General features: G+C 46.3%; 1 protein-coding gene across 2 annotated transcripts; it reads left to right on the plus strand.

The window, feature by feature from the left end:
- Positions 1-4,275: 4,275 nt before the first annotated feature.
- On the plus strand, positions 4,276-15,535 carry LOC107531714 (dehydrogenase/reductase SDR family member 4). Of its 2 annotated transcripts, XM_087815107.1 has the most exons (10): positions 4,276-4,421; positions 5,628-5,805; positions 6,589-6,685; positions 8,932-8,936; positions 10,136-10,237; positions 12,311-12,381; positions 12,567-12,618; positions 12,915-13,049; positions 13,467-13,522; positions 15,001-15,535. In XM_087815107.1, the coding sequence occupies exons 1-10, from the start codon at positions 4,291-4,293 to the stop codon at positions 15,113-15,115; spliced, it is 942 nt and encodes a 313-aa protein (XP_087671233.1). In that variant the 5' UTR covers positions 4,276-4,290; the 3' UTR covers positions 15,116-15,535. The 2 variants fall into 2 exon arrangements, with proteins under 2 accessions (XP_087671233.1, XP_016061336.2); XM_016205850.2 differs by lacking the exons at positions 6,589-6,685; positions 8,932-8,936.
- Positions 15,536-15,835: the final 300 nt, after the last annotated feature.

Below are 15,835 nucleotides of genomic sequence, written 5' to 3' on the forward strand. Positions count from 1 at the left end.
TTTGGCCTTTCCCATCTTGTCCCTGCATCTTAGCCTCCACTTGGAAATCACACCAGGGTTATAATCCTGGCATTTCCAGAAGTGACAGGCAGCAGAGAGCCCTGAGACCCAAGATGGAGCCAGACTGAGGGACATCCCCCCACACACACCCCTTCCCAAACACAACAGTTGAAAGCAATCCTGGGTCTCAGGAAAAAGATAAGCCTGTCTCCAAGAACCATTTGCCTGATGCTATACAGAGCTCTTATAAAAGACCTATACAAACATTGGATGGGTGATTTCTAAACAGTGTTCACAAACAACTGCCTAAATACAGGGAAATCAAGGGGGAGAATTGAAAAACCAGAAATTGAATAAGCTATGCAACAGAAGTATGAGATCCTAGGGAGAGCAATATCTCACAAAATTAATAATCATTACATTTAAATAGGCAGAGACTAAGTCAGTCTCTGGCACCTACAGAGTCATTCACTGTTTTGTTTGTGTGGTTTCTTAAAATTATTTGTCAACAGTTAAACATCAAATATTTCATATTAAATTCCAGACTTCTACCTTCTGTTTAAAATGCCACGATCTGGTAATGCTGGGCTGGCATTCTCAATGACAAACGTGGGTGGAGCTGAGGATGCCTCAGTTCTGTGAGCTGCAGGTCAGTGGGACCCACCTCTCTTCACAGGCCCCCAGCCACTGAGGCCAGGGTATGTCAATACTTATCACTGAGCTTACACCATCAACCAAAGTTGAAACCTTTCTACGTCAGTGTATAAGAGGGCAGGACAGCAGGTAAATTCAATGTAGAAAGACAAATCCATCAGAACTGTTTCTTAAGGTAATTTGACCAGAGTCAACCATTTAAAACATTTGATCCAAGGGACAAACAGATTTGCACCAAACACAAAATATATAGGGTGTCCCTCCCAAAATATACACACACACGTTGATTATAAAGGCAGTGTTTATTAAAACACATTTCACTTTCAAAATTGAGCTATCGGCTGTTAAAGTGTGTATACATATTTTTGGGACACCCTGTATATACATCCAAGGTTGTTCATTGTAACATTGTTTGAAATAGCAGAACACTGGTAGCTACTTAAATGTTCATCAGTAGGAGACTGGCTAAATAAATTATGGAATGCCCACATAATGGAATACTGCACTGCTATTTTTAAAAGGAGAGACTAGAGTAGATCTATTGTGTACCACTCAGAACAGTCTCTGAGAATGTGTTTTAACAAAAGAAAGAAGGGAGAAAGGAAGAAAGAAAAGAAACCAGTGATTTGGAGGGACTAGTGATGTATAGTGTCATTCCAGTCATGGGATCATTTTTAAGGGAAAAATACACATAAATACATAGGAAGTTTCTGGAAGGATACACAAGACCAAGTGCTGCATGGGTAGTAATCGAAAGAAGCATAGGGAAGAGTTACTTTTTTACTTTCACTTTATAACCTCTTTTTAAAATAATGAACATGTGTTATTTTTATGATTTAAAGAATAGATATTTTAGTTATTAAAACAAAAACGCATTGATGATGAAAGTAAAATTCCAATTCAGATAAAATTAATTTCTAAGAAAACTGTCATTCTCCAACAATGTCAGAAAAATTGAGTGTAGCTATTCGACACTAACAAGGGGTCAGAGTGTCATGAGTCACTGTGATTTCACATGCGGAAATAAAAACGCCTTCCTCACTGGATTGGAAATATTCAATAAAATTTATAGAAAGCACCCAAACTTTGCCAGCACTTAGTAAGTGTTCAATAAAAGTTGCTATCCCCAGCCCTCCCACACTGCCCAATCCTGACTTGTGCCAAATGATGATACATGAACCAATAACCAGTTGGCTACTGCAAAACCCAAGACTTTAATTCCATTCCAGGTGAATTTCCTTCTGGAACACAGTCAGCCCTAGAAGAAAATGGGAGTATAGTCCTCAATCACAAAAGCATTTCTTCACATCTGCAGATGGTACCACCTCCATACAAGAGCAATCCCATTGCCTATTAAAATTCCCATTTCAAAGAGAATCCAACACACCCACGTATTTCCCCCCAAAATGTGCTACCCCCATCTCCAACAAACCAGCTTGAGGAGGAGGAGGAGCTAGAGATCCCTACACTTTTCTACCTTTTTCTTTTCAGATCACCTCCCTAGTGTCCCCTGTGCTCTCCCAAATGGTGCTGGAAGCCAAATATTGATCCTGCCCAGATAAAGAGAGGCCAATGTTCACGCAGCTCCCAGGCCAGAATCCTCTTCCCAGAACCCAATGCTCTCTGGAGTGTCGTCTCCCTCCGCCTCCTGCCAACCTCAGCTCCTGGGTCTGGCTGCCCACCTCTGGGCAGGAGGTGGTGAGAGATCAAATTTGCCCTGCAGGTCTGTCCCTTTGAAACAAAAGCCCTAAGAACCCCTACTCCAGTCCTCCTACACACCTGCCCCCAGCCCCTCACACAGGTGGAGAGCACTGGGAAGGGTTCCCACAGTGCATTAGCTCTGAACGGGGCAGGAGGAAGAGCAGTGTCACACTATCCAGCCTGTCAATAATTCATGAGTTTCAGACTGAGGGGCACCAGTTAGAGAGTCAGTTTTCCCCGGATATGGGGAAAATTAGACTTAAGCTCTCTTATCTCATTGGGATGTGCTGAGTACCAAAGCTGAGTACCGCCGCTATAACTTCTTGGTTGAGGAATATACTATAAATCAGTTGTGTGTTTTTATATTACTTGTTACCCAAACACCCTCTTTTGACTACTGAAATCCCTTTTTTTAGCTGATCAGCTGACCTATACATATACTAAATGAAACTTTAGCAAGTACAAATTCTATTAAACAGCAATCCCTAACACTGAATTTCACAGACCAGCATTCTGTCTCCTCCAGTTGTAGGGGCTGACATAGGGTTGCCAAACTGATGATTTCCCCAACTAACAACACTTTTCTCAGCCTACCCATCTGCTTTCATCATCTTTTCTTAACAAAAAGACTAACATACACACAAGCAAAAGCCTGTCCCAGAATAAAGGAGTATCTCTTAAGTTAAATAAGCCTAGCTTTAAGAAACTCACCACATTTTAGTTATTTTCCTCATTTTGCCTTGAACTAGTCAAAACTTTGCCATAATCTCAGTCTGGCTTTTGGAGGCCACTGTATTAAACCAATTCAGACACTGGCACTTGGGTTTGCCGGGTCCTCTCTGCAGTATACCATAAGCCATCCAGATTTATTAATTCTCCCAGAAACCCTGGAGGGAGATCATTTCAGCCCACTTGGCAGAAGTGGAGGCTGAAGTATTGGATACAGAATTTATAGCTGGAGAGGACTTTATCCATCACCTACTCCAGCATTTTCAGTTTACAGATGAAGAGTCTGGCCTGTGGCAGGAATAATAATTACTTTATGGTGGCAATAATTACTATGTTTAGTGGTTTACAGTTTATAAAGTGCTTTTACATTCAACAATTATTTTTTGAAGTAGGATGGAGGCCAAGACCTGGGGACTTGGTGATCGTGGAGAAGTGAGTGCTCCTGAGTTCTCTGTATTCCCACCGCTGGTTGGGGGGCCCTCTGGCCTCCTTGCTATCGCTTAGGCCTTGTATAAAGGGGAAGTCCTCCGGGGTAAAGGGTATAAGAGGTCCTGTCCTGCCAGGATCTTTATCCCTACACGTTGGTTACCACAGTGATCAGAGCCTGTCCTCCAGGCCTGTCAAGACGGAGGAGACCTTGAGGCAGAGTGAAGGGCAGTGCCAGGCCTAGACCAGCTGCTCCCCATCTCGTCTCTCTCCCAGGCTCCCCCACCCTCACCTGAGACCCTCTGCGAGGACCACAGGCCTGACCTCCATGAGCACTCTCAAAACATTTGCCCTATTGTGGGCTGTCACATACAATATTTAGACCCATACTTTTTCAGAGGAGGTGCATCCTGAGGTTCTGGGAAGCAAAAGCAACCACCCCGCCCCTCGAAAAATGACGTAGGCAAGCAAAGGTGGAAGGAGGGGTGCGAGGAAGACTCCGGGTTCCCGCAGAGCGGCGGGCCCTTCAGGAAATCTGGGCGGACTGCGACGTCCCACCCCCGCCAGAGCAGAGCGGAGGGCTGCGGGCGCTGCGGCCAGGCGCCGGCAGGGGGCGCCCTCAACCACAGCCCGCTCCCTGCGCCGAGGTGCGGGCGCCAGGCGGGAGGAGCTGTCCCTCCGAGGGCGGGCCGGGAGCCGAGAGCTGGAACGCGCCGGGAGGCGGTCCGTCCCTCGCGCCTCCCCACCGGCCGGGCGGAGCCTTGCACAACCCGCCGCGCCATGCTTAAGGCGGGGACGCTGCTGGGCGCCTGTGCCCGGTCGTGGAAGTCGGTGCGGATGGCCAGCTCCAGGGTGGCGCGCCGGGACCTGCTCGCGAATAAGGTGGCTCTAGTAACGGCCTCCACCGACGGGTGAGTGCCCGGGCTGGAGTGTTTGAGGCCCCTGCTCTCTGGAAACAGGTCCTAACTGCTGTCCTTTGCCTACCCCCTGTGCTCAGGCCTCCCGCGGCCCAGGAAGTAAGGAACCACGTGGTTGGCCCGCAGCCCCCGGGAGCTCCTGGCGCTGCGGCCTCGGGCGCAACTGCGCTAGCCCAGCGCTGCGCCCGTCTACCCGGGGTCTCAGGCATCAGGGCTGCCCCATCAACCGGCCCCGCCTAGAGCAGACCAGACACCAGAAGTTCAAGACAGCCCAGGTTTCAAAACTACTATCCCACTGCCTCCATCGACCATGGAAATGTTCCAGACACCCCATTTGGGCACCCCGACAAGTCTCCCAGAACCGCGCACCTTACCTAGACAGAACGCAAGACTCACGTATCCAGATTTTTTTTTTTTTAATATATCTTTATTGATTTCAGAGAGAGGAAAGGAGAGGGAGAGAGAGATAGAAACATCAATGATGAGAGAGTCATTGATCGGCTAGCCCGCAACCCAGGCATGTGCCCTGACCGGGAATCAAACCATGGTCTCCTGGATCCCAGGTCGATGCTCAACCGCTGAGCCACGCCGGGCCGGGCTGTATCCAGATTTTTGTTTGGCTGAGTACATTTTGGCCTCCCTTGCCCAGCCTGTCTCTGCACCCACCACTCTTGTCTATACTGCTTCTCCTTTTCACAGGACTGCTAGACACCAGCTCTACACAAATCTAAAATGCAAATGTACTTGACACGCTAATGGCTAACAATTGCGAAACGTGTAACCCTCACTCCCAGGAGAATAATGTAAAAAATTTACATTTCTAACCAGAGGCCCACCCTTTCATATGCACCCGAAAACATAACTAACGATAGAATTCTGAGATATGCAGACTAGTAAGGAAGATATTTGGGGCCAGGGCTCTTTTGAGTGAGACCATCCAGTCATGAAGTGGCTGCTGCTACGGCCCTAGCTCATTTCTTTCCCCTCAGTCCCTGCAGGGTATGAGGCCTGTGCTCTGTGGTGGGGCCTGTGGAAGGTGATTTCACTTTCTGGGAACCTAGTTTGAGAGCCAAAACCACAAGAAAAATAAGTAAACGAGTGCCCAAAAGGAGAGCTAAAATTCAAACTGAGGCACTCTGACTCCAGGGCCCATGCTTTCCATTACTGGCCTTGACAGTCCATCTCTCTCTCTGCCCACAGGATCGGCTTTGCCATCGCTCGGCGTCTGGCCCAGGATGGGGCCCACGTGGTGGTCAGCAGCCGGAAGCAGCAGAACGTGGACCGGGCAGTGGCAGCGCTGCAGGGGGAGGGGCTGAGCGTGACCGGCACTGTGTGCCACGTGGGGAAGGCTGAGGACCGGGAGCGGCTGGTGACCACGGTGAGCAGCAAGGATATGGGCACAGATCCAGGAGGTGGCAGAAGGGAACCAGCCTGAACCTCCTTCCCAGCTTTCCTGGACAACATTGGTGTGATCCAAGCCAGCACTATTAACTAAAACATAATATTGTGTTCTGCATACCCACACCAGTCCACCAGCACACTTTTATTGTGTGCCTTTCTTTTGTGTCTCTAAGAGTCATCCCATCCCAGTCAGAGAATCAAAAACCACTCTAATGCTTGCTTCAACCTGCATCAGCCCTTGGGGGCACCCAAAGAAACAGCTGGTCCTGGTTCTCCAGTAGTTTCCAATCTAATTGGGCAAGTGAGAAGGGCAGATACAATCACAAAATAGATGTTCCTACCTGTAAACAAATCAGACTCAATCCCCTGTTCTTCATGTAAAGGCACTCCCTGAAAACCTGCAGGAAGAAGCCCCCCATGTTTTAGCTACTTATTGTGTGCCATTCACTTTGTTCAGAGTGACAACCACCCAAACAAGGCAAGGACTATTCTCCCTCTTTACACTCTGCTTAGAAGGGTGGAGCTATATCCCAAGGTCCCACAGCCAGTAAGAAAGGAGCCGTGAGTCAACCACGCCTGCCAAGCTGCCTACTAACTACCAGACATTTCCCCATTATCGTCAGGTGAGGCCATGGGTGCCCACTTGGACTTTACTCTCAAAAACAGGTCTAAGCCAGCATCAGAGTTGTTACTTGGCACCAGCCTTCCAGCTATACAAGAAAATATGAACATCTGGCAAAGAAGGCTGCCCTTCTCTCAGGCACAGGGCCCACACTTTATTCCCTGGAGTAGAAGGGAAAATCTACCCAAGAATGGAAAGTGTGGAATTGTACTAACCATTTGGAAGGCTGGCAGAAGTTATTTGGGTAATCTTAGAAGAGGGAGATGTTAAACAATTGTAGATGGCAAAGGTTATTCCAATTTTAAGAAACTGTTTGGAAATGCTCAAATGTGCATTGAAGTCTGGCTGGTGTGGCTCAGTTGATCGAGGGTTGTTCCCATGCACCAAGAGGTTGCTGGCTGATCCTCAGTAGTGGGTGAGCAGAAGGCAGCCAATCAATGTTTCTCTTTCATCGATGTTTCTATTTCTCCCTCTCCCTTCCTCTCTGTCTAAAAAACCAATAAAAACATATTTTAAAAAAAAATATATACATATATATATATATTTTAATGTGCATTGGAGAAATCCAAATATAGGTCCAAGAAAGTCACCTTGTCTGGCATAGGCTGCTGGACAGAGCTGGAGACTGGAACCTTGATCCTTAGGGTAAAGGGACCCATCTGGGATCCTGAGCCAATTAGTGACTAGCCATATGAAAGTACATAGAAACTTAATGTCAAAAACCTGCAGCCCTGGCCCAGCAGTGGAGCTTGAGCTAGACCTTAAGGAGTGGGTGGGATGGACAGATGGAATAGGACAGGATTCCAGATGACCTTGCAAAATGAGCAGGCAGCCTACGAGGGGCTGAAGGGAAGAGGGGAACATTGTCAGCCCCACAGCAGAGAGCACAGGTTCAGGAGTGTTGGTGTAATGGGTGGTGGGAAGGAGAGGGCATAGGGGCCCCCATAGCCTCCCAAAGGAGTTTAGACATCCTTGTAGGAAATAAGAGACCACGTGAGGTTTTGAGCAAGATGAAAATGGTTATTAAAGAAAGAGAATCTGGCACTGGTAGGAAGGATATATTGGAGTAGAGAAAACTCTGAGCCAACGACATCAGTGAAGAAGCTGTTGCTGTCATTCAGGTCTGAGCAGTGGTGGTGGGACCAGAATGGATACGCCCAAGAGACATTTAGTGGAACCAACCAATATTTGTTTTCTAACCTGGTGCCAAGAGATGGGAAACAGGAGGGATGAGTCAAAAATGACTCTCAGGCAATGCCAGGGTGGAGAATAATAGGATACTTGTTAGCAATTTGAGATGAGTTCTGCCTATTGCCAGCTGTCACCCTGTGATGAGGAAAGCTGCTGCCCTGAGGATAGTTATGACCCAGTGGCCTAATCCCCACCTTGAAGCTTTTCAAAGGTGTGGTGAGCAGAAACCACATCTACTGCTTCTCCATTTGATTATATTTTTCAAAAATATATACCTATCATGCCCTGGCTAGTGTGGCTTAGTGGTTAGAGAGTCAGCCCACGCATCGAGGGGTCACAGGTTTGATTCCCGGTCAAGGGCACATACCTGGGTTGCCAGTTTGTTCCTGACCCCTGTCTGGGCTCGTGCAGGAGGCAACCAATCAATGTAACTCTCTCACACTGATGTTTCTCTCTCCACGCCCCCCACTCTCTCTAAAAAATCAATGGAAAAATATCCTCGGGTGAGGATTAACAGAGATAGATAGATGATAGATAGATGATAGATAGATGATAGATGATAGATAGATAGATGATAGATAGATGATAGATAGATAGATAGATAGATAGATAGATAGATAGATAGATGATATAGATAGATAGATGATAGATGATAGATAGATAGATAGATAGATAGATAGATAGATAGATAGATGATAGATAGATAATAGATGATAGATTAGGTAGATGATAGATAGATGATAGATTAGATAGATGATAGATTAGATAGATGATAGATAGATAGATAGATAGATAGATAGATAGATAGATAGATAGATAGATAGATAGATAGAGATAGAGAGATAGATAGAGAGATAGACAGACATCAAAACACAGAGCAAACAATGCTTAACCACTTTTGTGTAGTGATCACACAATTTAGAGAAAGACTTAGAAGACACCAGCTGGGTAGTCAGAGAACCTTAATCTTCTATGGTTCTCTGTCTCTGTTCAGTCTAAACCCAGCCTCACCCCCTCTCCATGCTGATAGGCCTGGAAGAAAAGGGGGGTAAGACGCAGAGCCAGAAATGAAAAGCATTCCAGGTGATTCTGGTGCAATCCACCACTTTCTCCCCGACCCCAAACACATGCATAGGGCACAGCCCATGACACTTTCTAACGTATTCTGTACTTTCCTAGCCACAAGTCCATAGGCCAGACTTACACAGAGCCAAGGCAAGTGACTGGGGCTTTGTGCCAGGACACCAAAATTTAGAAAGTGCAAGAAAGTATTGATACGGGTTTTAAAAGATAATGTGATTTTAAATTTTTGTGAAATTTACATGTTGACAGCTCAGGCGTTCGAAACATCTGAGCTTAGCACCTAGTTAGCAAGAATAATTAGTTAAAACCAGAGCTAGCAGATGGTACACGTTGTTAATAACATCCCTCCCTGCACCAAATCGTGAAACACAAAGTCAACTCAGGGCCCACTGACTGCTGCTTGTCCCAAGCATCAAAATTGCTAGTTCTGGCCCTGGCCAGTGTGGCTCAGTTGGTTGGAGCATCATCCCATACACCTACAGGTTGCAGGTTCAATTTCTAGTCAGGGCACATACCTAAATTGCGGGTTCAGTCCCTGGTCAGGGCATGTATGGGAGGCAACTGATCGATGTTTCTCTCTCACATCAATGTTTCTCTCAATTCGTCTCTCTAAAATCAATAAAAAGTATATCCTCCAATGAGGATTTTTTAAAATTGCCAGTTCTAGGTAAATGCAATCTGATTTCCAGGTGGTATATTGTTGGCAGATTCTGTTTGGCCAGTCATTACTCCAGCACATTCCTGCCACCGCCTGCTTACAATTTATTAAGGAGGTGAGATGTTACCCTTCTTGGTTTTTCCAGTTTCAATATCAGCTCTGCCTTGAATCTTCCATGCCTCCTAGCCAAAAAAAAGGCAGGGATGACATTACAATCAAGTAATGGGCTTTAAGCCCAGGCTGGTGTCTCCCCCATCAGACCAATTTCAGTTCTGCCACCACTACCTAGCTTTGTGCCCTGAGAAAATCACTTCGCCTCTCCCAAAGACCAACATGAATAGGCCTCCTGCTCTTTGCTGGCCCTAACATGTCATTACTGAGTCATAGGACCTTGAGAAATTAACTTCCCTGGACCTCAGAGTCATCACTTTCACCATGAGGACATGGAACTAGATGACCTAAAGGCCCCTCCCAGTGGTAACTTTCTATGAGTCTATTTAAACTAGTTTCTCCATTCAGGTAGGTAAGTTAATGGTAACTCATACCAAAGAGAACTGGACAGTAAGCACTTGGAGAAATGGGACTGGGACTCAACGTGAAAAGAAGGATCTAGAAAAATTTTGAGGTGAAAGCGAGGCCATGAGAATAAAGGAGCTCCCCAAAGAGAAAGTGTAAAGAGTAAAGTGTAAAGATGCTGAAGAAATGAGACAACCGACTGACCTGAAGCCCTGATTCAGACCTTACTCTCTCCAGGCTGTGAAGCTTCATGGGGGCATTGACATCCTGGTCTCCAACGCTGCCGTCAACCCTTTCTTTGGAAACCTAATGGATGCCACCGAGGAGGTGTGGGACAAGGTAAGAGGGGATTAAAGCAGCAAGGGGCCAGCTTCGGAAAACAGTGCAAACTCAGTCTGCTTTTAGAATGCATTTGTCAAGTGCAATGTAAATGTGAGGAATCCTTGGGATTTCCCACGCACCTGGACTGCATCTGGTAAAGGGCTAGTAGGACGTGGCTTCCTCTCTCCCTGCCCATCTCTTTCATTGCTTCTTCTGACATTTTGTCTTCTTCCATTTGCTCCTTGCTAGCCGCCTTCTTCCCTACACCCCAATCCCCACCCTGCCCTTATCCAGGCCTAGCCAGGCTCTTCTTCCTGGTTTATTTCCAGGGGACATGGCAGCTAATCTGCCAATAACTAATACACTTAAATTTGCACACCACTCCTCCCCCTTTTCAGCTGCCAAAAAAAAGTATTTCTCATTAGTTGGAAAACTTTAATAGCTTCTAGTAAGTAAAATACCAATTCTTTAATAGCTAGTTTAATACCAAAACTTTAATAGCTGCTCATTAAGTGAAATACCAATTCTGGTGAAAAGACCTAAGTTGCCGCTTTATAACATACAGCCTTTGAAAAAGACCTGTGCTCTTTTCTTCTTAACTGCAACAAGAAAATTGGAGATCCAGATATCTAAATTCAAGTGTGGAATTTTGGGGTTTATGAGAGTGTGTATAATTACATAATACCTATAATATATTTCACACACCTACATTCTTTAATTATAAAGCCTTAATTAAAACATTTGTCTTCATTTACCAACGTTAATATTCCCACGTGGTTTGGAAATGCTAGTTTTTTTATGATGGCCCGTGGTTTTACTTTTCTTCTGATGTCATCAATTATGTCTCAACACTGCAGTTTAAGAATACTAAAATTCTTTATCCATGCTTTATCTGTGTTTCAGAGACCTAGAAACCAAAGTGCCAAATGCTCTTCAGTGAGTCAGTTCCTGATTGATGTTCTTTAAAGTAGAAACACGTCTTTCGTGAGCAGTCTGAATGGAGACCGCAGGAAAATAATTTTAAACCAAGTAATTTTTCTGTTTAGTTTGCATTTTAAAAAATATCACAGTATTTCAAATCTAAATGCCAAGGTTGATTCTTGATTGAACCTTGGATTTTTAAAATAAGGACATTTGGGAGACAATTGGGAAAATTTTATTATGGACAACACATTAGGTAAAATCATTATTATCAGTGTTAAATTTCTTGGGTGTGGTCATGGATTATGGTCTCTTAGAGAATGGATATTATGTAGGGATAAGTATGTAGGGTTAGAGAGCATTATGACGTCTGCAACTTAACTTTCATTGGTTTAAGAAAAAATGGTATAAATACACAGATAGGGCAAATGGGGCAAAATGTGAACAATTGATGAATCTAGGTAAAGGATATTAATTGTACTTCTGTTTCAGCTTTTCTCTAAGACTGAAATTTTTCAAAGTAAGCCTGGAGGGTATGGGAGGGGACTATCCCAGCTGCAATGATCATGCATCTGTTTTAAATGATGGATGTGAGATTTTTATTCCTGCCTATGCCTCAGCTTCCCCAAAAAGTGCCTCTTCATGATCCCACTTTCCAACAAATGTTCAGCCAGACAATCCATCCTGGAGGGCCAAGACCATCTCACTCCCTGAGCTCAGGAGCCAGAGGAGTGCTGGAACACCCCCGGGCCCAAGGTCAGGCCACATTTTCCCTGAGAAGTATGCCCCACTCAATGGCAGGTCCCAGGAGGCCAACCTAATTCCATCCTCTCCCTGGTTAGGAGAAACAGAAAATCCAGCTCAAATCCAAAGTTGCCCTGAGAGTTTAGGTCCATACTAGGCCAAATCATACTTAGCTAGTTAGGAAACAAGATGAACCAGGCTCTGTTCTTTCTCACCCAAACCTATTGTTTCATCCTCTAGCTGAATAAGCTAGTGAAAGACACTTCTCCCTGGGCCTTGGTTTCTTCACTTCAAAGGTCCCAGGAAATCATCTCTAAGATCTCCACCAGCTCTACCAAGATGATGTGAGGGACCCTATTATGACTGCTCACCGCCCTGACCTCTCTAGCTCTCTCCTCAAGCTGTTTCTCCTTCTCTCGGTTTCAGATTCTGGACATTAATGTGAAGTCCACAGTCCTGTTGACAAAGGCAGTGGTGCCAGAGATGGAGAAACGAGGGTACGGAGAGGGAGAGGAGGGAGAGGGGGAGGGGGAGGGGGAGGGGGAGGGGGAGGGGGAGGGAGAGGGAGAGGGAGAGGGAGAGGGAGAGGGAGAGGGAGAGGGAGCCTGGGTGCAACAGGCCCCATGTAGTCTGAGGGCAGGGGGTCTCTGCTGGGTAGAGGGTCATTCTCTTCTTTTTCCAGAGGCGGCTCAGTGGTGATTGTGGCCTCCATAGCAGCCTACACTCCGTTTCCTGTAAGAATCCCTTTCTCTGCTACTTCCATCCCTTCCTCCACCCTGCACCTTTCCACCCTCCAGTCACCCTAAGAAGTTTTTATCCCCCTTTGGAACACCACCAAGTCCCTTCCCATAAAATAGATGCCTTGCCTCCACGAACAACAACCTTGGGGAGGGTTAGCCTCAAGACAGTTTTCTAACTGGGACCCTCTATTACAGGAGATGCCCTATTATCTACTGCCCTTTAAGTCTTCCAATAAGAACCAAGAATGAACCAGAAACAAAGAGACTGTCCCATTTTCTCCTTTCCCCAGGGCCTGGGTCCTTACAATGTTAGTAAAACAGCCTTGCTGGGCCTCAGCAAGAACCTGGCCATAGAGCTGGCCCAAAGGAACATTAGGGTGAACTGCCTGGCGCCCGGAATCATCAAGACTAACTTCAGCAGAGTGGTGAGGAGGGGGAGTCGTGCATCCTGCTGGGGAAGCATCCACCTGGGTCCTGAGCTCCCAATCACTCCTGCCCCCCTCCCCAGGCTTTTCTGTACCCCCCCCCCCCCCGCATGCCAGCCACCTGTCCAGACCAGACCCGCTCCTTTCTCAAGGTGTGCTGTGGAGACTGAGAAATTCAGACTCTACTCACACTGTTTTGTATTGCAAGTGGGTAGGAATTGGGGAGACCCAGTGAAATGTCTCACTAGAATCTGAAAAGAATGAAACAGAAGAGGGCAATGGGGAGAGACTGGGGGCTAGGAAGTGAAAGAGGGCATCTGTCCACCCTTCCTCTCAAGGGATGTGCAGGCATGCAGCGTCCTCCTTTCTGTCCCTCCCTTTCTTCTTTCACATAAAGAGATCCCCCTTTTCTTGCAGTTTTGGATGGACGAGGCAAGAGAGGAGAGCATAAAAGAAGCCCTACGGATAAGAAGGTAAGGCTGTCACACAGAGTTAGGAGGGATAAAGATGGAAAGGTCTGGTCCATCACAGCCCACATCTTGTGTCCTTTGGTCCCACAGACAACAGGGGTGTGCTCTCCTCTGCCTCAAACACACATACTTCACAAGTTTGTAAGCACTGCATCACTACAGTGCGGGGGGGGGGGGTGCAAGGAGCCTGCTTCCATTGCAAAACAAACACAGAGGTGCCCAGGTTTCAGCAGAGAAGAGCTCTGGGAGAGGCCCTGAATCCTCTCTCCAGCTGGCTGTTTGCTTCCACCTCTAGGCATCCCTAGCTACTAGGGACCAAAACCAAAACATGCTTTTGTAGTTCTCTTTGAGTAAAAAGGCATGTTTTCAAAGCTCAGGTTGATGATCCTACAACCCAAATTAAAGGACTGAAGAGCTTTTACTAAGTCCCAAAACTCCCCTGCCTAAGAAAACTAGCCTCTTCCCCAAGGGGCTGGATGAATTGTTTAGGCACCATCTGGCTCCCTTTCCTCTAAGTTCCCTGCCTCTCTCCAACTTCTGGCTTCTGGGAACTCTTGTCTTTAGCTTCTCCATCTTGTCCTTCAAGGACTACTTGTGCAAACAAGGCCTACTTAAGGAAGGAGAGCCCCTCCAGTGTTCCCAAATCCATTCTGATGCAGGCATAACTCACTAATAAGTCAGGGTATTGTCATCTTAGAGCCCCGTGATTGACTAGCCCCATGCTTCTCAATCTTGGGTGCTTATTAGAATCAGCTGGGGAGCTTATGAAGCTGCAGATGCTCAGGCCCCACTCCCAGAGATTCTTTTTTATTGGTCCAAGGTAGGACCTAGGCATCTTTGGGGGGGGGGGTGTTAAGCCTTCTTGGTGATTACAATGTGCAGCCAGGGTGAAGAACCACTAATCTGAGCTTTCTAGGTTTGAGATACCCACTCTGCCCCACCTCTAGAGCATTCTATGACAATTATGTTAAAGTATTCCCAACTATGCAGTCACTGATACAAACACTTTAACACATTCTCACAAAATGAACCTGACTCTAAGGGACAAAAATAGATTCCTGAAAAAGTTGTCTGTGAATTGAAGCTGTGCAAATGGAATTATTTTAAACAAACCATTTACTGTCTCACAGACTCCCTGACACTTGACTAGTATGCACTCATGTGAAACAAATTCTTTGAAGTATAAAATAACTGCTCACCAGTTTATATAACTTTGGATTTTGGTGTCCTAAGTTCTCTAAAGAACAAAGCATCTCTGTATTATTTGAATATAATTTATAGTGGTTTTTGCAGAGTACAGTATTTATGCTTATACTAAATTATAACAGCTTATCATTATGATAACCCTATTTGATGGGCTTGTACACTGGTCCTGAAAAATCATCTAATACTTCTTAAGCAAATTTCATTCTCTGTGAACCAGGTCAGGGAGCCTGGCCTGTTTGATTTTTACTCCTTTCCTTGTTTTCCCTATACCCTAGGATAGGCAAGCCAGAAGAATGTGCAGGCATTGTGTCTTTCCTGTGCTCTGAAGATGCCAGCTACATCACTGGGGAAACAGTGACAGTGGCTGGAGGGGCCCCATCCCGCCTCTGAGCACCTGGAGAGAGCCTACCAGGGCAGAGACTGGGCTCCAACTCCTACTCCAGTTCCAGCACTCATCCACTGGCTTTTCCCACCTCTGCCTATCATACCTTTACCCCGCCCCCCAAAAATCAGTTCTGCCCTGTGACAAGACCCAGCCTTCCCTGTTGTCCTTTGGTCTTATGAGGATTCCCACTGTTGCTGTAGCCTTAAGATAAAGATTTCCCCTGAGGACACAGAGAAGGCCTGCTGAGAAGGCTGAGTCTACCTTGGCAAAGACTAACATATATATGTTTTATTTTTTTCTGGGCATCTGGGCAATTTGAAGGAGGTGGGAGAAAAGGAACCTGGAGTTGAAGGAGGGGCTGGGAACGTTGAAGATTAATTTGCAAATGGGGTGCAAATAAAATGCAGATGATCGTGTTGCTTTGACTCAATGTGTTCATTATTTTAGTGTGGGATGCATAGGTGTGGTAGATGAGCAGAAAGCGTAATCTGAGTGGACTGGATCTCTGGATCCCCCTAACCCTCCTCTCTGTCACCAGAACTGAGCCTGATGCTCAGGGGTGAGGTGTCTGCAGAGCTGCCAGCTGGGAGGAGGTGGCACGGGAACTTCCAGGCGCTACATCCGCGAGGATGGTGCCAAGGGCGCCGCAGGGATCCCCAAGTCGGCGAGCAGGGAAGGAAGGACAGACTTCCCCAGATCTGGCCACGTCCTCTCCTGGCCTCGCC

This window comes from Miniopterus natalensis, chromosome 1 (assembly GCF_054644295.1).
Source record: "Miniopterus natalensis isolate mMinNat1 chromosome 1, mMinNat1.hap1, whole genome shotgun sequence".
NCBI classification, from domain to species: domain Eukaryota; kingdom Metazoa; phylum Chordata; class Mammalia; order Chiroptera; family Miniopteridae; genus Miniopterus; species Miniopterus natalensis.